The sequence below is a fragment of the Peromyscus eremicus genome, chromosome 13 (genome assembly GCF_949786415.1).
Source record: "Peromyscus eremicus chromosome 13, PerEre_H2_v1, whole genome shotgun sequence".
Taxonomy (NCBI): Eukaryota; Metazoa; Chordata; class Mammalia; order Rodentia; family Cricetidae; genus Peromyscus; species Peromyscus eremicus.
Window position 1 is genome coordinate 60,952,030 of NC_081429.1, and position 25,467 is coordinate 60,977,496.

Genomic DNA, 25,467 nt, shown 5'->3' on the forward strand with positions numbered 1-25,467 from the left:
CTTGCTGGTTTTATTTCCGAAAGGCGGCTTGGGAAGGGCCTTAGCTGGCCGCCCTGGTCCACGCGGAGCCAGGAAGACAGCAGGCCGCTGAGCGCCCCCTGGAGGCCATCGGGCGGCTGCACCGGGGACCACCGGGAGGGCGGGACCACGGCCGGCCCCGCCCCCGCCACCACGGCCGGCCCCGCCCCCGCCGTGCCGGCCCCGCCCCCGCCTTCCAGGCTGGCCCCGCCCCCTGGAGGCCATCGGGCGGCCGCACCGCGAACCCCCTGAAGGGCGGGACCACGGCCGGCCCCGCCCCCAGCAGGCCCCGCCCCCGCCATCCCTGGGGTGCGCGCCCCCTGGAGGCCATCGGGCGGCTGCACCGCGGACCCCCGGGAGGGCGGGACCCCGGCCGGCCCCGCCCCCGCCCCCCGGTCGGCCCCGCCCCCGCCACCCGGGCCTCCGCTTTCCCGCCTGCGGGCTGCTGCGCCATTTCCGCCGCTCCGGCCGCGATGTCGCCCGGACCCTGGTGGCTGGTGCTCTGGCTGCCGCCCCTGGCCACGCTGCCCGCGGGCGCGGTGCGCGAGGAGGAGGCGGCGATGTCAGGTAACCCCGGCTCCGGGCGGGGGGCCTCCCTTCCGGGCGTCAGGGTCACACGTGGGCGCGGCCAGGCCCCGCCCCTGTCTGCGGGCATCCGGACGCTTCAGGATTTTGATTTGTGCGGGATCCCACCGCCAGGCTCCGGCACAGCTGGCCCCAGTTTCTGTCCGAAACCTTAGTTTATCCGTCTGCACAAATCTCATGAAACTCCAAACTAGAGGAGGATAAAAGCTTCAGAATGAAACCGTAATTCTGACCTGGGTGGCTGGTCCTGTGCAAAACACTGCTGATGCCCCCCAGCCTTGAACCCGGTGCCTAGGGAGCAGCCAGCTGCTCGGACTGTTTGGGGTGCTTAAGACCCTGGCTGAGAAAGTTGTAGCTGCAAAACTCAAGCAATTCTCCACGAGCTTAACGTTTATTTTGACCATTCCGTGGCGTCCTTTAAAAGGTCGCTTGTTCGCATTGTCCATTGCATCCTTGGTCACCATGGACGCAAGGGAGGCTGTCAGGTGTGGACTTTTAATTGGATGCTCTCCCCACACCGACAAAGTCAGTCAGCAGGGCGTCTAAGACTGAAAGAGAGGACGGATGTTCAGTAAGCAGTTGCGAGCTTCTGACAACGCCGCCCCCCCCCCCCCCCGCCCCCAGTTGTTCTTGAGCTTTTTGTACAGACCAGGCTGGCCGTGCATGTGTAACAGTCCTGCCTCCACCTCCCAAGCGAAGGGTTATAGGGCTGTCACACTTGGCTCACAGATTTGGTATCAACTAGTGGTAAAGGTCCCCAGTGGTGTTAAAGACACACCAGGACTTTCCTGCGTGGGAGGTGTCAGACACCCACGAGGTGATAAAACTTAAGTCCACAGCTGAGAAAAATGGCGACTTCTGTCTCGCCATTCTAGATATTCTTTATGCACGTACGAGGTGACCATTGTCCTGGAGTGTTCAGTGACACTGTGAGAACCCCCAAGTGGCTAGGCCCAAGAGCGGCTACTGAAAAAGCTGTGGTTTTACAGGAACCCTGGGAGGAGACAGCGAGGCAGTAAATGCCCTCACCCACAGGAAGTGTGTTTTTTAAAAAAGCACCCCAAATGGCTGCCTGAACCCTCAGATGGTACTGAACCTCACATACCTGTCAGCAAGTTTAATTATAAATCAGGTAGAGCAGGAGAAAGATAATTATTAAAAATGCAGTTATAATCAGATGTTGTGGGAAAAGCTATTTAAACTTACATATTATTACTTTGAAAAGTTTTCATTTAATATTTTCAGACCTTGGTTGAACACCGAAAACTGGAGCTTTAGCAAGTGAAACTGAGAATAATGGAAGACTATTGGTCCTTCCCACCATAAAGTAGGGGCTGTCCAAAGCATGGAGGCTTGCTTTTGATTATGCCTAAGGCCCTTTCCAGCTCTGAGGTCCTGCCTTGAGCACACACCCACTGCCATGGCATGGCATCCACTCTGAGGCCAGCCTCTGTCACCCTGTTTGTAGAAAAGGCAGACACCTGTCATGGGAGACAGAGGTAGTTGTCTGAGGAAGATAAATGTCAAGTCAAGCATGACTCTTAATTTGAAACCAATCAGGTCCATAGTAACTGCTGCCTCTCAGCTGGGGTTCCAGAAATGGCCTCCCAGGCTCCTACCTCCAACAAGGGGTCATTTCACATTTACAGCTTGAAATTCTTTTGTGGCAAGGGAGAAGGTCTACTGAAGTTAGAATCAGACTGTGTGTGGGGTAGAATGTGCTAATTTCCGTCCCGTTCCCATGCCATTGGAGGAATAAAAACCAGGATTTATATTCAGGTGAAAAGCAACAGATGAGTTGGTACAGAGAGACGTTATTATGTAGCTTACACCTTTGAAAAATGTGAGTTTACCAAAAATACCGAGAAGATCCTCACTCCATCTGGAACCATTTGAGCTCCCACAAGGACAGTGTGTTGGCTTTTTTGCATTTTCATTTTTCCTGCTTCTCCCCGTCCCAGAAGAACCAAGTCTGGGTTTAATGAAGAGAACGGCAGCGTGCTGAAGTGTCTGCTCTGTTTCTGTTCTGGTTTCATTAGAGGATCGTTTTTTTCCGTGTGCAAACTGTGGAGGCTAGGTTCCCAGGAGGAGTGCTGATGAATTATTTTTTTTTTTCACATGGGAAGTGGTTTAACATCTGCTAGGGCTTGAGAAGTGTTTGCATTTTTCATTTTTAGAAGAACCTATAAGTAGATTTAAGTACGACCTGCTCCTAACGTTTTGACTGAATATTTCTGCCATATGTCTGACTAAACGCTTGAAGTTAAATATACTTAGACATTAAGGGAGCTAATAAACAAGAAAAGCATTAAAGGGGTCGTTTGCTTCTGAGTTATTAACAAAGCAGGTGATGTGAGGCTTTTTTTAGATGTGTGCAGTGATGCTCCCTTGCCCCCAGGGACTTGTTCTGACACACGGAGTAGAAGAATGAAGCTATAGAGCTCTGAGTTCCATGGGTACCACTCCTTCCTCACTGAAGCAGTGTGTGAGTTAGGACAGTTAGGGATTCACAATGACTAGTAATACAATAATACTGACAATACACTCGGCAGTTACTTGAAGCTTATGAATTGTTTATTTCTGGAAATTTCTATTTAATTCTTTTGGATCGTGGTTGACCCCAGGTAGCTGAGACAGTAGAAAGTGAAGCCACAGAAGCGGGGACCACTGTAGTCCCACACTACATTAGCTGAATATTACAGGCTTCATGACATTTGAAGTCAACTGAGACATCTGCCTCATTGGTTCACATAAACCCGACGAAGCCTTTGGTAATGTGATTAATTCCATCTGCATGTTCCTTAATCTGTTGAAGACTGAGGGGAAATCCAGAACATGTTCTAACCAGGAAGTCCCTTATATAGCATACACTGAGGTCAGAACCAAGATTCATGCCACTTCTTGGCCTCCTGTGTTTGAGGAGGAGTAAGGAAGATGGTCCTTAGCCAGCAGCTGTTCAGTGTGGCCAGCCTCACCCTCTAGTTCAGGGTACACTGGTGACTTCACACTTGGCTTCCTTGCTGCATGGGCTCTGGAGTGGATGGCGTGGTACAGGCTGGACACAGAGTGACACTGTGTGGGAGGTTTTAAGGGGAGGGCTGAGTGCACCTCTTGTGCTGGCAATTCTTCAGGGAAATTGGTTGTGTTTTCACTGGGTTACATTTGCTCAGGTAATCTTCTAATCCTCTCAGATTGCAACACATGCCAATGACAGGTACTTGAATGCTTTAGGATTCAGTAACTCCAGAGAGTAAGATAAGATGCGTGTGTGAGATCTGGAGGATCCAGTAACTCCATAGAGTAAGATAAGATGCATGTGTGAGATCTGAAGGATTCAGTAACTCCATAGAGTAAGATAAGATGCATGTGTGAGATCTGAAGGATTCAGTAACTCCATAGAGTAAGATAAGATGCATGTGTGAGATCTGCAGGATCCAGTAACTCCATAGAGAGTAAGATAAGATGCATGTGTGAGATGAAGACTAGCCAGCAGGAAGTAGGTGAGCATAGTTGGCTGTGCATGTTCAGACATGGCTCAGAGAAGGCCTTCCAGAGAAGGTGGCATCAGGGCAAACATACCAGCTATTGACAGGTGTAAGCCCTGCCAGGATCTGTGTGAGTTGCAGTCCAGGGAGACCTGAGGCAGGAGGACACTGGTACTTTGGACTGTTATGGGTGGAGCCCTCAAGCGAGAGAGAGGTAGAGGAAAAGGAAGCCATAGAGGTACATGAGCCTTTCTGAAGGAGGGTAGATGTTTTCATAGTGTTAGCAGAAGTGATTAGAGGAAGTAATGGGCCCGAGTGATGCTTTATTTATAAAAACCCTGTATGCTTTATTGGAAGAAAGGTTGTGGAGGAATCATGGGGTTAGTTCTGGAAGTAGGTGACCAACCAGAAGGCTGTTGGAGTAATCTTAAGTACAAAATGAATATTGCTTGCATAATAAAGCATGTGTTCCTACATCCATGCTATGGCACTGTGCTTGCATACATGGTCTTACTCTTTTTTTTTTTTTTTTTTTTTGGTGGAACTCACTTGGTAGCCCAGGCTGGCCTCGAACTCACAGAGATCCGCCTGCCTCTGCCTCCCGAGTGCTGGGATTAAAGGCATGCGCCACCATCGCCCGGCGGTCTTACTTTCAAGAGCTACAGGTATCCAGTGATTTAGAGGACAGCCTTGGGACCCAGTGGAAAGCCTTCATGATGGTAGCCTTTGTTTACAAGTCCGTCCTCACAGGAGACTCCACAAAGCTTTCTGTGGGAGTTAATTCAGCCCTTAAATAATGGGGCTCACTAAGAGAGGCATTACAGGGAGAACCCTCGTAGGTGTCTCTAAGAACCCCCCCACACACTCCCCACCCCATAGCATGAAGCACCCCTGGTGACAAAATGCCAGACCGTGAATGAGCATTTGTGTAAAGTTCCGGGACACCAGGGCTGTGAACACGCGACCCCATGCCCTTCACCTTCCCTGCTGGGACGTCCTCTTTTCCAGTGATAAATGAATCACTTATTAAGGATTCACTGTACAAGGTTTTCAGTTTTAGCTGCCCAATTTAGCTCTGGTTCCTGTTCAGAGACCTTGCAGGAGGCAGAGAGCATGTGACATGGGAAGGCCAGGCCCGAGACCTTCCATTCCGTCCTCTGGCTTCCAAGGCGTGCTGTTGTATTCTTACAGTTGCTCAAGTACTTCCTAGTTTTACCTCACATTCTTTGACCTCCTTCTTTTCATCCTAAGACTGCTCCTTCGGGCTGCTGCCCTTGGCCTTGAGCTGTGTGCATCTCAATTGTATTCATGAGTGCCTCCACCTTGGCTGTCTTACATGTTCATGGCACTGGCTCTACTGTCTTCTTCGGGGTCTTATGTATAAGACATTTTTAATTTTTGGTGTCTTGTGCTTAGCAGAGTCTCACAAGTGTCCTCTTACTGCTTGGGAGCCTGGCTGTTGACCTAGATTCTTGTATTTTCAGCTCAGGCACCGTTGATGAATTTAAAAGCACGTGCATTTCATCACTAAGCTAAGAGGAAAAGCAAAGGGATTCATCAGTCACAATAGAATATTCTGGGTCATTATATAACCAAGCTGTCACATTGGTGCAACTGTTTTAGGAAGTGGGACTGTTCCTGTCCTCACTTTAGCCTGTCGCAAAGGTCATTTCAGCCAAGGCAGCTACCTATTGAGGTTATTCAACATTATTCATATATATATATATATATATATATATATATATATATATATATATATATATATGGTATAATGATCAGCTAGTGGCTACTGGTTACCTAGTCCTTGCCCAGCTTGGGTGTAACAGTTTGTTCTAACCTCATTTCAGGTTTGTCTACAGTGTTCCCCAGCTGTACTTGGAATAGGGCAAAGGACTCATTTCCCTGGGTACTTACAAGTACTCCTTGCTCCTGTGTTCTATTCCTGAGAAGATTTCCTGTTTGACACACTGTCTTGGACTCCAGAAAACTTACTTAGTTCAAATTCAAACACAGCAGAAGAAAAATGAACCCTGTTTTTTAACCCTTTTGTAGTATTATCACGTGAATCTGCACTAGAGGACCTGTCTCCCTCAGACTGCATTGCTAAATGCTACATTAATGTTACTTGTGCACACACTAATACTTACATGTCTATATTCAGCTCCAGCCAAAGATCTTCTTGGCTATAGAACTGTCTATCTTCTCTAGAACCAATGAAAACTGACTGTATGTCCATCTGTCCAGAGTTGAATTCATCTCCCATTCTTCTCACAAACCTACCTCTACATCAGCACTTCCGATCTGGGTAAATGCTCACCATCTCTCCATCCACCAGAAACCTTCACGTCTTCATCTCCTTCATCCACTGACTTTCCAAAATGTGTTGATTTCTCTCCCCAAGAGCTCTTAAATCTGTTCTTTCTCCTTCCTCTGTTCATACCCTAAGTAACTGGGTCCTCTCCTTGCTATGGGGCCTGGAGGTGATAGGTGCCTCACCCTGTTGTGAGTGTCTCTGCCTGGTAAGTAGTGACTGTCCTGCCCAGAGCTGACTACAGTTGAGTTGAGCCCTTTTTAATGTCATCTGTTTCCTGCTGCATTTCTGATACTTACCTGAAGTCACGTTGTGCTCTGTGTTCAGAGTGAAGTATGTATTCCTTATGTAGAAATGGTCATTGTTTACCTCCAGCTGAGGTGTCCAGATGGCTCCTTGTATCTGTCCTTGCTTCCTCGTCCCTGAGTTTATCTGCTATGACGTCACTCATGTAGTAATGCTCACGTTTGTCATCTCTCAGGCCTGAAGCTGTCTTAGTGCTTGTAACTTATTCTTGAGTCATCTGCTTGTGTTTCTTTTCTACGAAGCTTCCCTTAACTCTTGCCATCTATTCTAGGACCAAAGACACGCTGTTCTCGGTACATGTATGATGCTCATATGTGACCCAAGAGTGTTGACTCTGGGTGTGATACTGCTGTTCTCGGTGCATGTATGATGCTCATATGTGATCTAAGAGTGTTGACGTTGAGTGTGGTACTGCTGTTCTCGGTGTATGTATGATGCTTATATATGACCCAAGAGTGTTGACTCTGGGTGTGATACTGCTGTTCTTGGTGCATGTATGATGCTCATATGTGATCTAAGAGTGTTGACGCTAGATGTGACGTTTTCAGACAGACACTTGCTAAATTAGGAAGAGTGAAGGACTCTAATCACCATGTAGAAGAATTTTTGGTAATAGAATTCTAAAAACTATGACAATCTCCCTTTGCACACATTTTTTAAAAATAATTAAATACTTAGGAAACCCATTTATTTTATTTTTTATCTTTCAGTTCCAAGATGTAAATCTCTAAAGGAAATGGACTTAATTAAAACTTCTGTGTCAGACTGTTACTGCTACAATCAAAATTCACAAATAGAGTGGACGTATATGTGGTCAACTGTGCAGGTTAGGCCTACTTTTATATCATGTCTTAAAAATGTGGAATTAAAATGCACCACTTTGGGATTTAAAATCAGGATGAAAGCTAACATGAGGGACATATGGAGGCTCAAGGAGGTGTTATGTGGGAGAGGATATTAATTCCTCTTTATATCTGCCCAGGCCTTTTCCTGACCATTCCTAATGAATATACTATCTAAGTCAGTGGTTCTCAACCTGTGGTTCATGACCCCATTGGAGGGGTCAAATGACCCTTTCACAGGGGTCACCTAAGGCCACCAGAAAGTACAGATATTTATGTAATGATTCATAAAAGTAGCAACATTATAGTTATGAAGTAGCAATGGAAAGAATTTCATGGGTGGGGGTGACCACAACATGAGGAACCAACTATATTAAAGGGTCACAGCACTAGGAAGGTTGAGGACCACTTCTTTAAGGACACAAAGAGGCAGTAATAAAAAGTGATGAGGGAACTCACTGAGAATGTGACATTTCAGAAAGACTTTGGTAAAGAGAATTGCCAACGCGGTTGACAGGGGAAGAAATGCTGTAGGCTGAGGGATAGTCAGACTTTGTCCCAGGACATGATGTCGACTTGTACCCTTTCTAGAGAATAAGATGTTCGAGGCTCATGTGGTTTCTTGTGCCATCATGCCTGGGGCATCTTGTACATTTTTTCCAGGGACTTTTTGGGACATGAAGGTGCAGTAATCCATTTGGCACATCCCTGTTCATTCCTTGTACTCTTCACCAAGTGACCTTACAATTCCAACACCTTCTCCCCATCTTCATGCTTGGCTAATGACCCTTCTACTTCATTAAAAATGGGGGGGGGGAATCCTCTGAGGAACAGGAGATGGAAAGATTGTAAGAGCCAGAGGGGGTGAAAAACACCAAGGAAACAAGGCCTTTTAGACACAACAGGACTGATGGACATGAGAACTCACAGAGACTGTAGCAGAGACTGTGGCAGCATGCACAGGACCTGCACAGGTCTAAGCCAGATGGGGTCCCAGTGCCGAGAGGGGAAGTGGACACAAGCCCCAGTCTCCACCTGGAAGCTATCTCCAGCTGACAGCTGTGCAGAGGAAAAGTTAATTTTCTGTAGTGGAGTCTCACTGGGGAAGGCAGGCCCCTTGTGTAGCAGTAGATGGGCAACACAAAATGAACTCAATGATATTTTTTATAGTTTTTTAAACTATTATTTTTACAGGTCTTTTGCTCATATATCCTGTTTTCCAATTCTGTGTTTTTATGGGATTTGTGTGTGTGAATTTGTGTCTCAATATGTGTTTCTTTTTTTCTTTCTTTCTTTCTTTTTTCTTTTCTTTTTTTCTTTTTGAGACAGGGTTTCTCTGTGGTGTTTTGGTGCCTGTGCCTGTCCTGGATCTCACTTCTCGCTTTGTAGACCAGGCTGGCCTCGAACTCACAGAGATCCGCCTGGCTCTGCCTCCCAAGAGCTGGGATTAAAGGCGTGTGTCACCACTGCCCGGCTCTATATGTGTTTCTTGTGATTTTTCTTTGGGTACTTTTTCTGTTTGTTTTTTATTATTTATTTATTTTAGATGCCTGTTTATTTTCAAATCAGAGGAAAAAAGGGTGTGGATTTGGGTGGGTGGGGAGGATCTGGGAGAAATTGGGGGAAGGGAAACCATGATCAAAATATATTGGATGAGAAAAAGTTATTTTCAGTTTTAAAAAAATGTAAAAAGTAAAGATTGAGGTCATGTATGGGAAAGAAAAAGAAGTGGGAAAAAATCAGAAATGCTTGTGTACTGTCTTTTTTCTCGACATCCACCCCCCTGTCAGCACCTGTAGGCACACGCTGTGCTCCCTGCCTGTGGAGACAAAATGTCTGCCTCGGAGGAGGTGTGTGTGTCTGAGCCCTTGACTGGTGCACTGGTCAGACCCACCCTTGCCTGCTCAAGTCTGTCCCAACAGCACTTCCTGTCCACGGGATGATTCCTACAAAGTGACAGTAGTACTTTTCTGTTTGTAAGACGTCACGATTCTGTGGACTCCATTTTTTTGCTCTAGCTCTTCTTCATTTCTCTACTTCCCACTGTAGTGAAATTCCTTTTGAAGTTGACATCTGCAGCCTGTGCTGCTCCCGTTTTCTGTGCACTTTGGCCGGTCAGACTTTCACACCCAGGACCCTAGCACCTCCATGCTGCTAACTTCAGTGTGACGTCAGTATGTGACACATGGCCTCCAAGTCCCAAGTGCTGGGACTAGAGCCACATGCACTGTCACACCTACAAAGCATCCACTCCCCAAAGGCATCTGTAGACTAAATGCGAGTGTGACGTTCCAGCCACTCGGGACCAGAGCCCTGTCCTGTGCATCGGAGCATTCTTCCCTCAGCCATTCCTGGGTTCTTACTCCTTGGCTTGAGCTGAGGGGAAGGTTTTGCCAATCTGCCTGGATTGATCCGGTCTTGTTTTGTAGGTGACAGTTAGCAGTCCAGGTCTGCTCAGATTTGTATATGTCACAGGAAGTCATACTTGCCAGCATCCAGAAACCATCCTATCATTTATCAAATGTGTGATTCATAACTTTTGGGTACTAGAGGAGTCTAAGGAAATGACCATGGTCTTCAGTCCATATGGAAAAACTGTATGCTTCTCTGTGAAGCCCATCGGCAGGGTGTTCACCTACTCAGTGAGCGTGGACCGAAAGAGTAAGTCTGTTGTCGTTATAGTTGACTGGACTTTCAGTAAGTTGATTTGCTTGTTCTTTCTGCGACTTTATACTCTGACACAAACATCCGTGGTGTTGGTGTCTTTTTATTTTCCAGTTGTGGATTTCAAACTCTTCCTTGTATTTGTGGCAGGCATTTGCCTCTTCTTTTATGCAAAGACCTTGAGCCGGTAAGTACCCATTTTTACATTTGTAGTGTTCCGATGCAAAGCTGTATGCATTGTTTCTGACTCTGTGCTGAATATTTGCCCACCACATGTTTGTGGTTCTTCTGGGATTTACAAATGATAGGGCTGAAGGCAGCGTAGAACATCTTTAAAGACAGCGGTAATTGTTTGTAGAGCAGATACATACATGGTGCAGAGTATGTTTGCTTACGTTAGTTTACATATGTACACACATATGAACTTGGTACTGCCCTTCTTATTTTGTTGATTACAGAACCCACATCCATCATCACTTGACTCGATCTCATGAGTGCCAAGGTTTGTGCTCAGGTTTTCTGATGCCAGAGGCTTGCTGTCTTTATTCGGATATTGGATGTGACAAAGACTTGCTTCTTGGATGCACATGTTGCCCTGATGTTTTGTTTCTTGTAATTTATAAAAACCACTCTCTTGACAGTGTTTACTTCTTAACCTGCCTAGCCTGCTTTGTACCAATATTTCTCCATCATTCCTACCATTGTTCACTTTTGAGCTTTTCTTTAGGGTGTGGTCAGGTATGTATAGGTTGTCTGCTAGCTTTCTGACTGGGTAATATATCTGCGTCAAGAAGAGGAAAGCCTAGATGCTGACAAGCCAGGCTGCTGTCCTAAATCCTCCAGCAGCTGATTCACTTCTTTTTTTTTTTTTTTTAATTGTTTGTTTGCTCGTTTGCTTCTTTATTCATTTTACATATCAACCACAGATCCCCCTCTCATCCTTCATCCTGCTCCCTCTCACCTTCCCCCCCCCCCCCCCTTATCCCCTTCTCCAACAGGGTAAATTCTCCCATCTGGGGACAGCTAAGCCTGATACAATCAGATAAGGCAGGACCAAGCCCCTCTCCGCTTTATCAGGGTTGAGCAAGGTGTCCCACCATAGGTAATGCACCAGGGATAGATCCTGATCACACTAGCCCCTCAAACAGACCCAGCTACACAACTGTCTCTTGTATGCAGAGGGTCTAGTCCAGTCCCATGCAGGTTTCACAGCTGTTGATCTAAAGTTTGTGAGTTCCTTTGAGCTTGGTTCAGTTGTCTCTGTAGATTTCCCCATCATGATCTTGACCTTCCCCCCTTGCTCATATAATTCCTCTTCCCTCTCTTCAGCTGGACTCCCAGAGCTCAGCGTGGGGCATGGTTATGGATCTCTGCCTCTGCTTCCATCAGTTACTAGATGAAGGCTCTATGATGACAATTAGGGTATTCACCAATCTGATTACCGGGGGAGGACAGTTCAGGCACCCTCTCCACTGTTACTAGTAGTCTAAGCTGGGGTCGTCCTTGTAGATTTCTGGGAATTTCCCTAGCACCAGGTTTCTCCCTTCCCCCATAATGTCTCCCTCTATCAAGATATCTCTTTCATTGCTCTCCCACTCTGTCCCTCCCCCAGCTTGACCATCCTGTTCCCTCATGTTCTCATTCCCGATTCCCCCCTCTATTGTCCCCCATCTCCAGTTTACTCATCAGGATCTCCTCTGTTTCCCCTTCCCAAGGTGATCTGTACATCCCGCTTAGGGTCCTCCTTATTTCCTAGCTTCTTTGGAGCTGTGGGTTGTAGTCTGATTATCCTACTTACCTACTTATGAGTGAGAACATACTATATTTGTCTTTCTGAGTCTGGGTTACCTCATTCAGGATGATATTTTCTAGTTCCATTCATTTGCCTGCAAATTTCATGATGTCATTATTTTTTACAACTGAGTAATACTCCATTGTGTATATGTGCCACATTTTTTTTTTTTTTTATCCATTCCTTGGTTTGAGGAGCATCTAGGTTGCTTCCAGGTTCTGGCTTTTACGAATAATGCTTCTATGAACATAGTTGAGCAAGTGTCCTTGTGGTATGATTGAGCATCCCTTGGGTATATGCCCAAGAGTGATATCATTGGTTCTTGGGGTAGATTGATTTCCAATTTTCTGGAAACTGCCATACTGATTTCCAAAGTGGCTATACAAGTTTGCACTCCCACCAACAGTGGAGGAGTGTTCCCCTTACTCCACATCCTCTCCAACATAAGCTGTCATTTGTGTTTTTTACCTTAGCCATTCTGACAGGTGTAAGATGGTATCTCAGAGTCATTTTGCATTTCCCTGATGACTAAGCCTTAAATGTCTTTTAGCCATTTGGGATTCTTCTGTTGAGAATTCTCTGTTTAGATCTGTACTCCACTCTTTAATGGGATTGTTTCTTGAGTTCTTTATATATTTTGGACATCAGCCCTCTGTCAGATCTGGGGTTGGTGAAATCTTTTCCCATTCTGTAGGCTGTCGTTTTGTCTTATTTACTGTGACCTTTGCCTTACAGAAGCTTCTCATTTTCAGGAGGTCCCATTTATTAATTGTTGCTCTCAGTGTCTGTACTACTGGTGTTTTATTTAGGAAGTGGTCTACTGTGCCAATACATTCCAGGCTACTTCCTACTTTCTCCTCTATCAAGTTCAGTGTAACTAGATTTATGTTGAGGTCTTTGATCCTCTTGGATTTGAGTTTTGTGAATGGTGATAGATATGGATCTATTTTCATTCTTCTACATGCTGATACCCAGTTATGCCAGCACTATTTGTTGAAGATGCTTTCTTTTTTCCATTGTACTCTTTTTGGCTTCTTTGTCAAAAATCAGGTGTTCATAGGTGTGTGGATTAGTGTCAGGATCTTCAATTTGATGCCATTGGTCCACATGTCAGTTTTTATGCCAGTACCAAGCTGTTTTTATTACTATAGCTCTATAGTAGAGCTTGAAGTCAGGGATGGTGAGGCCTCCAGAAATTGCTTTATTGTGAAGGATTGTTTTAGATATCCTGGGTTTTCTGTTTTTCCATATTGTTGAGTTTTGTTGAAGTTGAGTATTGCTCTTTCGAGGTCTGTGAAGAATTGTGTTGGGATTTTGATGGGAATTGCACTGAATCTGTAGATGGCTTTTGGTAAGATTGCCATTTTTATTATGTTGGTTCTACCTATCCATGAGTATGGGAGATTTATTCATTTTCTGATATCTTCTTCAATTTCTTTCTTCAAGGACTTAAAGTTCTTGTCATACAGGTCTTTCACTTGTTTGGTTAGAGTTACCCCAAGATATTTTATGTTATTTGTGGCTATTATAAAGGGTGATGTTTCTCTGATTTCTTTCTTAGCCCGTTTATCATTTGTGTATAGGGGGACTATTGATTTTTTGAGTTAATCTCATATCCTGCCACATTGCTGAAGGTGTTTATCAGCTGTAAGAGTTCCCTGATAGAATTTTTGGGGTCACTTATGTATACTATCATATCATCTACAAACAGCAAAAGTTTGACTTCTTCCATTCCAGTTTGTTTCCCCTTGATCTCCTTTTGCTGTCTTACTGCTCTGGCTAGAACTTTGAGTACTATATTGAGTGTATATGGAGAGAATGACAGCCTTGTCATGTTCCTGTTTTTAGTGGAATTGCTTTGAGTTTCTTTCCGTTTAATTTGATATTGGCTGTCAGCTTGCTGTAAATTGCCTTTATTATGTTTAGGAATGTTCCTTGTATTCTTGATCTCTCCAAGACCTTTATCATGAAGGGGTGTTGGATTTTGTCAAAGGCATTTTCAGCATCTAATAAGATGATCATGTGGTTTTTTCTTTCAGTTTGTTTATATGGTGGATTACATTTACAGATTTTCATATGTTGAACCATCCCTGCATCTCTGGGATGAAGCCTACTTGATCATGATGGATGATTTTTTTTTTATGTGTTTTTGGATTCAGTTTGTCATTTTATTGAGTATTTTTGCATCAATGTTGATGAGGGAGACTGGTCTGTAATTTTCTTTCTTAGTTACATCTTTGTGTGTTTTGGGTATCAGGGTAACTGTGGCCTCATAGAAAGAGTTTGGCAGTGTTCCTTCTGTTCCTATTGTGTGGAACAATTTGAGGAGTATTGGTATTAGCTCTTTGAAATTCTGGTAGAATTCTGTGCTGAAACCTTCTGGCCCTGGGCTTTTTTTGGTTGGGAGACTTTTAATGACTGCTTCTATTTCTGTAAGAGTTATAGGTCTATTTAAATAGTTTATCTGGTCTTGATTTAATTGGGGTATATGGTACCTATCCAGAAAACTGTCCATTTCTTTTAGATTTTCCAATTTTGTGAAGTATAGGTTTTTGAAGTATGACCTGATAAATCTCTGGATTTCCTCATTGTCAGTTGTTATGTCTCTCTTTTTATTTCTGATTTTTTGTTAATTTGGATATTTCCTCTCTGCCTTTTACTTAGTTTGGATAAGGGTTTGTCTATCTTGTTGATTTTCTCAAAGAACCAACTCTTTGTTTCATTGATTCTTTGTATTTTTCTCATTGTTTGTATTTTATTTATTTCAGCCCTTAGTTTGATTATTTCCTTTTGTCTATTCCACCTGGGTGAGTTTGCTTCTTTTTGTTCTAGAGCTTTCAGATATGCTGTTAAGTTGCTAGTGTGAGATTTCTCCAACTTCTTTATGTAGGCATTTAGTGCTATGAACTTTCCTCCTAGTACTGCTTTCATAGTGTCCCATATGTTTGGGTACGTTGTGCATTCATTTTCCTTGAATTCTAAGAAGTCCTTAATTTCTTTATTATTTCTTTCTTGACCCAATGATGATTCAGTTGAGCGTTGTTCAGTTTCCATGAGTTTGTAAGTTTTCTGTAATTTGTATTGTTGTTGAATTCTATCTTTAAGGCATGGTGGTCCGATAAAATACAGGAGGTTACCCCAATTTTTTTGTATCTGTTAAGATTTGCTCTGTGACCAAGTATGGGATCAATTTTAGAGGTTTCATGAGGTGCTGAGCAGAAAGTATATTCTTTTGTGTTTGGGTGAAATGTCCTATAGATGCCTGTTAAGTCCATTTGAGTCATAACGATCTGTTAGTTCCCTTATTTCTCTGTTAAGTTTCTGTCAGGCAGACTTGTCCATTGGTGAGAGTGGGGAGTTGAAGTCTCCCGCTGTTAGTGTGTGAGGTTTGATGTGTGATTTAAGCTTTAGTAATGTTTCTTTTACAAATGTGAGTGCCCTTTGGAGCAGAATTGAGACTTCATCTTGTTGAATTTTTCCTGTGATGAATATGTAATGTCCTTCTTGATCTCTTTTGATTAATTTTAGTTTGAAGTCTATTTTGTTAGATATTAGGATAGCTACAACAGCTTGTTTCTTAGGTCCATTTGACTGGAAAGACTTTTCCTAGCCCTTTACTCTGAGGTAGTGTCTGTCTTTGAGGTTGAGGTGTGTTTCTTGTATGCAGCAGAAAGATGGATCTTGTTTTCATATCCATTCTGTTAGCCTATGTCTTTTTATGAGTGAATTGAGTCCATTGATATTAAGGAATATTAATGACCAGTGATTGTTAATTCTTGTTATTTTTTGGTGGTAGTGTTCTGTGTTTCCCTTCTTTAGGATTTGTTGGTGTGGGATTATCTATCGCCTGTATTTTCATGGGTGCATCTAATTTCCTTGGGTTGGATTTTTCCTTCTAGTGCTTTCTGTAGGACTGAATTTGTGGACAGGTATTGTTTAAATCTGGTTTTATCATGGGATATTTTGTTTATTCTGAATATGGCAATTGAGAGTTTTGCTGGGTGTAATAGTCTGGGCTGGCATCCATGGTCTCTTAGTGTCTGCATAACGTCTGTCCAGGACCTTCTGACTTTCAGAGTCTCTGAGAAGTCAAGTGTTATTCTGATGGGTCTGCCTTTATATATTACTTGGACTTTTTCCTTTGCAGCTCTTAATATTTCTTCTTTATTCTGTATATTTAGTGGTTTGATTATTATGTTGTGAGGGGACTTATTTTTGGGGTCCATTCTGTAACCTTCTTGTATCTTCATAGGCATTTCATTCTTTAGGTTGAGAATGTTTTCTTCTATGATTTTGTTGAATATACTTTTGAGTTGGTATTCTTCTCCTTCTTCTATACTTATTATTCTTAGGTTTGGCTTTTTCATGGTGCCCCAGATTTCCTGGACATTTTGTGTTATGACTTTTTTGTCTTTAATATTTTCTTTGACTGACAAATCTATTTCCTCTATTGTATCCTCCACACCAAAGAGTCTCTCTTCCATCTCTTGTATTCTGCTTGCATCTGTAGTTCCTGTTCATTTACTCAGATTTTCTATTTCCAGCATTCCCTCTGTTTGTGTCTTCTTCATTGTTTCTATTTCAATTTTCAGGTCTTGAACTGTTTCCTTCACCTGTTTAATTGCTTTTTCTTGCTTTTTTTTGGCTTTCTTTAAGGAATTTATTGCTTTCTTCTAATTTTTTGTTTATCTTTTCCTTAATTTCTTTAAGGGAATTTTTCAGGCCTCTATCATCTTCTTAAAGTCAATTTTAAGGTCATTTTCTTTTGCTTTTTAAACATTGGGATGTTCAGGTCTTACTGATGTAGGACCACTAGGTTCTGATGGTGCCATTTTGCTCTTATGTTGTTGAATATATTCTTGCATTGGCGTCTACCCATTTCTTCCTCCAATTTGTGCAAACGGTGTCTGTGTCTCAGGGAGCCATTCTTGGTCCAGTTGGAGCTCTTGGTCCAATTGGAGCTGGTGGAGTCTGTGTCTCAGGGAGCAGCTGAGGTCTCTTGGTCCAATCGGAGCTGGCAGAGTCTGTGTCTCAGGGAGCAGCTGTGGTCTCGGAGAATAGGTGGGTTTGGGGGGTGGATTGGGGCTTTTAGGTTACAGGATCTGGTGGCAGGGGGTGGGAGGGGGCGGGGAGTGGGTAGTCAGGCCTGCCTGCTGGGGCTGCAATTGGTGGGGTATGGGAGCACTAGTTGTGCCCCTGAGCCTAAAGCCTAGAGGCTGGGGTGATTGCCTAGGAGAACAAAGACTCACCTCTTGGTCCAGTCGGAGCTGGCAGAGTCTGTCCCGGTTCACTTCTTGCTATCTCGGTTTCCTCCTCTGTAAGATTTATCCCTGGGTATCTGGGAATTCCTGGAGAGTTCTCAGGCAAGTGCTTGCTATATGACAGGTGCGCATGTTGGTGGATCACATTCTGAATATAGAAGATAATTCAGACGTTCAGCAGTAGTCTATTTACTGAAATTTCAAGTACCAATTTCAATTTTAAATATGTAGGATGTGATTAGAGTTTTCCTTTCTTAATATTCCTTACTAGTCACTGTGGCCACATTGAGTGTTAAGATTTTTTTTTCAGTTTTTATTACTGAAACTGCTGCTTTGTTGACATGGCTTTTCCTCTGTCTCGACAGAAGCCCTGTTTTCTATTACTCTTCGGGGACCGTGGTAGGTGTTCTGATGACGCTAGTCTTTGTCCTTCTGATGTCAAGGAGACACATTCCAAAGGTAGGTATCTTATATGCAAATGAGTGACAATGGGAACCAAACTTAAAAGTTAATCAAAATTAATTCATATTGTGATACTTCCTAATTCAGCTGTGCTCCTTTGCTGTATAAATTGACCTTAAAATGTGTCTGTTTCTGAAAAGTCAGTTTGTGCTTATTAGTGATATATAGGATTATATTGTTTGGTGATATTTTTGGTACCCTTTTATGAAATGTATCGTGGAAGAGTGATCCAGAGTCTTTGGAGCATTACATAATAGTGCCACATCTGGGTTTTTTATTCTTGTTGTTTCTTCTCTACTCCTTCAATAAAATAATGTATAAAGGAGGTGGAGGGGGAAACTGTGGTTGTTATGTAAAAGAAATACAAAAGTTAATAATAAAAAATATTGCAAAAAATAATGTCCCAAAGAGTAAGTAAATATTAATTCATGATTGTAACTTTGTGGTTACTCTGATTAAAGCTCTAAATACCACCATTGTTTTTTAGATAATTTTATACTTTAGTAGTGCTCTCCAACTTTAATATACATGTTAGCCAACTGGGATGTGTGTTAAAATGTAGATTCCGGTCTAGCAATGGGACCCAAGTCTACATGCCATTAAGCTCCCGTGTGAAAACGACTCTCCTCTGAGGACCATACCATGCCTTGAACATGAGACTCGGAGGGTATTAGATAAGTACTTTTACTTGACCTAGATGTTTCCAGAACAAAGAATTGGTTTGTTTGCTTCTACTTTTATGAGAGTGAATGAACCAAAATATATTATATATATTTTGTGTCGTTTATTTTCTTCCACACACAGCACAGCACGTTTGGGGCGCTAATGGTTGGTAGCTGGTTTGCTTCAGTTTACGCTGTGTGCCGGCTGATGGAAGATCTGAAGTGGCTGTGGTGTGGAAACAGAGTGTATGTGTTAGGTAGGTAAACACAGAAGAACCCTCCGTTGGCTAGGCTGAAAGGTGCAAGCAGAGGATGTTGACATGTTTCTCTCATATAAATTCTCGTTTGATTTAAGGAGAGGTGCAATTAAAAATAATATTTTATTTCATTCCCATAGTTGGTATTTTAGTTCATTTGGATCCAATTTTAAACTATTTTCCTTTTTAACCTTCCTTAGTTTTCTGTACAAATCATCAAAAGAGTAAAAATGCTTCAGAATTGTCGCTGAACTCTAGTCACATCTAAGCCGCGATGTAAATGCTCTAAGAGGTGGCTTCCTCTTCATCTCCCAGTGCTCTTTCTTTATGTATTCTGTATGACAGGTCGGGGATGTAACTAATAAGAACTTGACTTTTCAGAAACAGAGGATAGAATTACTATTTAATCCCCTTGTTGTATGTTACAAAAATTATTTGATTCTGTTAGGAAATAATGGGAATTGGAGCCTCATCAACACCAGGTTCCACATATAAGGTCAATGTTGCTAAAATAAAAGCAACTCATTCTTAAACACTATTTTTAGCCTACTTTCCTATTATATTAAAGTAGTTATTATTTACTCATAACATGGAATATTCCTATAAGTTCTTTACCCTTTGTCTCCAAACAACAAGAATATTTTTCTATATAACCAAATAACTATTCATTACTGTTGTTAATGCTAACAATTGTCCCAGGGTGGCATGTATACTTGCCATCTGTTGTACCACTGAGTTATATCCTTAACCTCACTAGTAAATGTTAAAGATTAATAATTGCATAGAATCACCTATTGCCTGGGTCATATTAAGATTTTGAGTTACCCTTGCTGCCTGACTGTATATCCCAGACATCGTGCTGAACCTCCAAAGCACCTGCTAGGCTGGGTAACTCTCTCGATCCATCATGGCTTATTTCATCACAGAGGCATCCTGTGAAAGGTCCACTCTCTGGATTTTTTTGGTGCCCATTTTGTGGTATCATTTAACATGTTCATTTCTCTTCCGAATCGACTGCAAATAAGAAATTGAATCTCAAGGTTTGCTTTGAAACAAAGTAAGCACTTGTGGTGGGAATCATTGGAAGTGATGTGCACTTCCCATCTGATGGCATTGGAACCTAATGTGTCATACCATTGACACCATTGGTAACCATGGACTGAGTGTGGCTAGCAAGGCTGGCTACCTGATCGCTCCTTCGTAAAGCGACATTCTCCTTTAGTGACTAGAAGATAAACATTAAAAGTAGGGTTTATAGCAATCTGTGAAATCCACTGGTTTACTTTTTTTTTTTTTTTTTTAAAGATTTATTTATTATATATACAGTGTTCTGCTTGCATGTATGCCTGCATGCCAGAAGAGGGCACCAGATCTCATTATAGATGGTTGTGAGCCATCATGTGGTTGCTGGGAATTGAACTCTGGACCTCAGCAGCCTGTGCTCTTAACCTCTGAGCCATCTCTCCAGCCCCACTGGTTTACTTTTGCTCAAGCAACCAGGAATCATTTGTCCACCCAGGACACTGGACTTAGAAAGGCATGACTATATATTACCGTAATTATCAGTGTATAACTTTAAATTATTACAATTTAAAAACCGCTCGGTGGTTTAGAGTGCTCTTCCACAGGCCTGGAGTTTGCTCCCAGGACTTAGATTGGTTAGCTTGCAGCTGCCCGTAGTCCAGTTCCAGGGTATTGGCATCTTCTTCTGGCTTTGTGGGTACCACATGCACATGTGTACAAACAGATGGATAATTATAATACATCTTTAAAAGTCAGCCTGTGAGCTCAAGTACAGGACTAATGAGCTGTAGGTGCTTTTTTTCAACTTTCATTAGGAAAAGGAAATATTTTTAGTTTTCTTAATTTTTTAAATTAAGGTTTTCTGGTAGATGTTATTTTTCAGTCAAGGCCCCGCCAGACTTTCTACATCAGTTCCCAAGTTCAGGTTTAAATTGTTGTCCTTCTGCTTTTCCAGGCTATGTCTCGGTTGTCGGACTTTGTAGCTTTGCCGCCTGTTACAGGCATGGGCCTCTCACTGATGAGTGGAGCAGAGGCCTTCTGATGTGGACACTGCGGTTCTTCTCCCTGGTCCTGGTCTACACTGGTGTGGCCGTGCCTCAGTTTGCCTATGCGGTTATGGTCCTCCTCCTGTTTTCCTGGAGTCTGCGCTATCCACTGCGAGCACTCGGCTATCTGAGGTGGTGAGTACCTTTTTATTGCTACCAACTCGGACATTTTGAGTTTTGGTTTTATTTATTGTTTAGAGAGATACTTTGGTTACATCTCACAGGTAATTATATTTAATCTGGAAGGTTCCCTCTGAGGGAACAGAGGAAAGAGAGCGCTAAGCATCTGCTCCCATCTCCTCTGAGTTGTAACACCAACACTCGGTAGTGAGAGCTCACGAAAATCAGCGGCAAAACTGCTTGGGCTCTGGGTTGCCTAAAATGTCTACTTTATCATACATTTCTTTTCATTAGAACCAAGATTGCTATAGTAATACTAATTGTGCTCATGAGATAAGCATTAGGAGAAAATGTATCATAAACGATTGGAAGGAGTTATTCAATTCATTTTATTACAGGTTGGCTTTGTTTTAGGTTTTAAATTAAGGCTTGAGCTTTGTGAAAATACAGAAAGAAAGATAAGGTAGCTTCTGTTGACACAATACTGTTAGTGTTTCCTTAGTCTGTGCATCTGTGTCAGGTGCACAGGTGGAGATGGTCCTGTCCTGGAGGTGTGCTTGTGGAGATAAGGGCATGCATTTATGTATCTTCTGCCTTTAAAAAAAAAAAATGTGTGTGTGGGCGGGGGCAGTGTCTGCCATATGTTTGTGGGTACCCAGAATGGCTAGAAGAGGGCATTAGATCCTGTGGCCCTGGAGTAACAGGCAGTTGTGTGCCACCTGATGTGAGTGCTGGCAACCATGCTACAGTCCTCTGAAGAGCATTGACGTTCTTGGCCACTGAACTGTCTCTCCTGCCCCCACTTAACTGTCCTATAAGTATGAAAACAAAGCTTGCCCAGGGACTGAAGTGTTAATTCGTGAATGGCTTCCTGGAAGAGATATCATTGAGTTGGCTCAGGCAATGGCGCTGTCAGTGCAGTGAGGGAGGTGCGCTCTGTCAGTGCAGTGAGTGAAGTGTGCTCTGTCAGTGCAGTGAGTGAGGTGTGCTCTGTCCCAGTGCAGTGAGTGAAGTGTGCTCTGTCAGTGCAGTGAGTGAGGTGTGCTCTGTCAGTGCAGTGAGTGAGGTGTGCTCTGTCAGTGCGGTGAGGGAGGTGTGCCCTGTCAGTGCGGTGAGGGAGGTGTGCTCTGGCGGGACAGGGAGCGTCACAGGCTGCACTGGGGAATCTGGTCTGGTTCTGTGCACGAGGGCTGGGAAGGGGCCACCCAGTGTGTGTTTCCATTAGTTCTTTCTGGTGTCTGCCTACACAGAACGTATAAATCCAAACACTTGGGCCCAGGCAGGGGCGAGGCAGTGGGTGGCCAAGAGGACTGTGGGAAATTCTTCTCTGCACCCCCATCGCAAAGGTAGTAGTTAAAACCAGAAGGAGCTGATAGTTGCCATATGCAAATGTGGGTCCCTCTTTCAATCTGATATTCTAAGAAAACTGCAAATGTAAACTGGAATTCAGATGTAATCCTTACAGTGCAAATGTTGGCAGTTAATCTAATGAAAAATAAAAAATACACCTGTCAGATGATAATTAAACTTGAGACAGTGAGTAACTGTTGGCTGGTGGGATAGACCCATGTGCTTTCTGGCATAGAGAGTTGGTAGACGAGGAGGCTCCTACAGTGGAAGACATTCTTAGACATTGCTGTGGTCCAGACACTGACACAGACCTGGAGTAGGAGAGGTAGAGTTCCCTTCTCCTTCCCTTGGCCACCCACCTGTCTTGGCAGTAGCAAGTGTGTCTTGTCATTGGCATGATGACTCCATTATGCATCAATGGGGCATTCTGTAACAATCCATATGTACAGTTATGCTGCTGTCTGCTTTAAATTTTGCTAAAGAATGGTTATATGAAAACACAGAGACTAAAGCAGGAACTTACAAGTTAAACAACATTTGCATCAGACTTGCTAGTTTGCAAGAAGCTGTTTACGTATTACATACATGTTGATAATGTATAATAACTAATCTTTTGATTAGCTGCTGACAATTTGTATAAACGTCCCATTTCACCTGTACAGTGACTTATGAGACAGCGATACTGCATTCCTTCTTTTCATGTGGCACAAGTGGGGTGGAGCTGGGAAGCGATTGGCCAAGTCCAGCCATGAGTGCACCCTCCAGCTGCCTTGTGCCCTGGTTTCTGGGCCAGAGCCTGGGTTTTCCTGTAGGAAACCTGGCTGGGTGTTCAGAAGAGGAGAGAGAAACAGTCACTGGTTCCTCAATCCAGTTCATCAACATTAGACAAACCTTAAGAGGGAAGCCATCTTTGGTCTTTATGGTCTCAGCCCTCAAGGAAAATGTATGTTTTTAAACCCTGGGAAATCTCTACTTAAGTTAGAGCGCATGTCACCTGTAAACATTTTTAAGACCCACAGCTGAATGTAGTACAAATGTTATTTAAAACCTTATCATGAATATGTCCTTATTAGCATCTTGAATTCCTAAAGTACAGGTTGTTTTATTATTATGACATTTATTACTTTTCTGACTGGAAAAGAAAATCTAGTTTCTGGCTTCTTAGTGTGTATGTAGCCAGAGAAGAATGAATGTAGGTTCTTTTCCATGCAGACCTTTGTGTGGCACTTCCTCTCTGTGTCGGGTTAGTCAGAGGCTCCACCACTAGGTGGAAGGAATAGCCCACAGATCCAGCTTCTTGTAGAAAGCAGCGTATGTCCCCGCTGGTCTCCATAAAAGGACATACTGAAAGCCTGTTTCTGTTTGTGTCAAAGAAAATCAGCAGGCAAAGAGTAAGGAAGCCAGACCTCTTGTCTGTTGTGTGATTAGAAATCACTAAAAAATGTAATCAACATCTCAATCAGAAGTTGATTCTCAAAGGCCTTAGGACATTGCTATGATGGTCAGAGAAGCAGGGAAGCACAGTAGGCCCACGCTGCCCGTTCCTTACCCCTCAGTCACAGGACTGGGAAGCACAGTAGGCCCACGCTGCCCGTTCCTTACCCCTCAGTCACAGGACTGGGAAGCACAGTAGGCCCATGCTGCCCGTTCCTTACCCCTCAGTCACAGGACTGGGAAGCACAGAGTGCTGTACAAGGAGTTCAGGTATATTACCATTGATGTCTAAGATGCGTATTTTTGTATGTCATAAGGATTGGATTGAACAGGAATCTGGCAACCAGATGTCATGTGTTTTAGGAAAATGAGGCAATGGTTCACAACGGAACCGCTGATGGTGAGGTACCTCACGGACGATGAGTACAGGGAGCAAGCTGAGGCAGAAACAACCAGAGCTCTCGAGGAACTGCGCCGTGCCTGCTGCAGGCCTGACTTTCCTTCCTGGCTGGCTGTCTCCAGACTCCAGACTCCTAAAAAGTAAGTCCTACTCTGGCCACACCTCAGGTTCTGGGTGACTAGAAAATTACATAGTGTTTTTGAGCACACATTTCTGCTTAGAAGCAGCCATTTCTCTTGGTTATACCTTATACCAAAGTTGTTGGGGAGCTGCTAAGGTCTGAGAAAATATGGACCTGATGAGAGGCATTGACTCTGAGATATGGCCAATACTTTGCACTCACAAGGAGCAGGGAAGAGATGAGTGAATGGCTTGGATGCACCTGGCTGTGGTGGGGCTGCGTAAACCTGCACACACTTCCACCTCCCCTGCACAGCTGTCTGCAGAAGACTCACATAAGCCAGCTCTGTACTGGGTGTAAATACCTTCCTCGGCTGACACAGTCAGATTTAATTAAAAGGGATAAGCAGCGAGGCACACATCGTCTTTCAGATAAACCTCTGTGACAACATTAAGTGTTTAAAATTGCTTAGATTTGCAGACTTTGTTCTCGGAGCGAGCCACTTGTCACCGGAAGAAGTCAGCACACACGAGAAGCAGTATGGCCTTGGGGGTGCCTTCTTGGAAGAGCAGCTCTTTAGCTTTCCTGCTGACAGTCTGCCTGCAAGTTGACTTCATTCTGAACAAGAGAGCGGGTAAGAGGCAAAGGTCCTGTTACCGTGGGCAGAACCATTTATGGACAGTGGGAAAAGCGTGCGCTGCGGAGAAAAGCCACCAAGCAAGGAAAAGCACACATTGAGAACTGACTCTCGGCAGCTTACTTACTGTGCTGTAAGTGGCACAAGGACTCTAAGAATCGCTGCCACCTGCCCTGAGTGAAGAAGACCTTCCTTAGAACCGTGGGAACTGTTCTTTAGGGCCAGAAAAAAGGTCAGATACTGTCCCAGCACCAGGCACTAACTTCTCTCTTGATGCCCTGAGGCTGGGTCAAAAGGCTACATTGTTCTCCCTCCAGTTTTTAATTAATTCAGTGCTTTCTAAAGTGCAGTCCACGTGATACTAGTCAGGGCTGGTGAAGGATGCTCACGCCAGTCATGACTGACTCAGAGTCACCCGTCCTGCAGATCTCTCCATCTTCGGTGGTGTGAAGATGTAGGTCTTCTGAAAGGCAGACATCATGTACAAGGACTTTAACCATTTATCATGAGATTAATAATCTTTAGAACACATTTAGAAAATGCTACTGATGGTGTGATTTGGGTTTGAGGGAAGTGTGCTCAGCAGCCCGGGCAGCATTCCAGCCCTGGTGCATCCTGAGACTCAGGTAGAAGACATGTCTTCAGATGCAGGGTCCGGGCTGTCTCCCCACAGCCTCAGTCTCACTGTGTT

The 25,467-nt window shown here is 43.7% G+C and overlaps 1 protein-coding gene across 1 annotated transcript; it reads left to right on the plus strand.

The window, feature by feature from the left end:
* Positions 1 to 469: 469 nt before the first annotated feature.
* Positions 470 to 25,446, plus strand: Nemp2 (nuclear envelope integral membrane protein 2). Its single transcript, XM_059278215.1, has 9 exons — positions 470 to 585; positions 7,416 to 7,531; positions 9,977 to 10,208; positions 10,326 to 10,398; positions 17,630 to 17,723; positions 18,531 to 18,645; positions 20,624 to 20,849; positions 23,982 to 24,158; positions 24,612 to 25,446. Exons 1-9 carry the CDS (start codon positions 492 to 494, stop codon positions 24,748 to 24,750), a joined length of 1,266 nt encoding a protein of 421 aa, XP_059134198.1. The 5' UTR covers positions 470 to 491; the 3' UTR covers positions 24,751 to 25,446.
* The last annotated feature ends 21 nt before the right edge of the window (positions 25,447 to 25,467 follow it).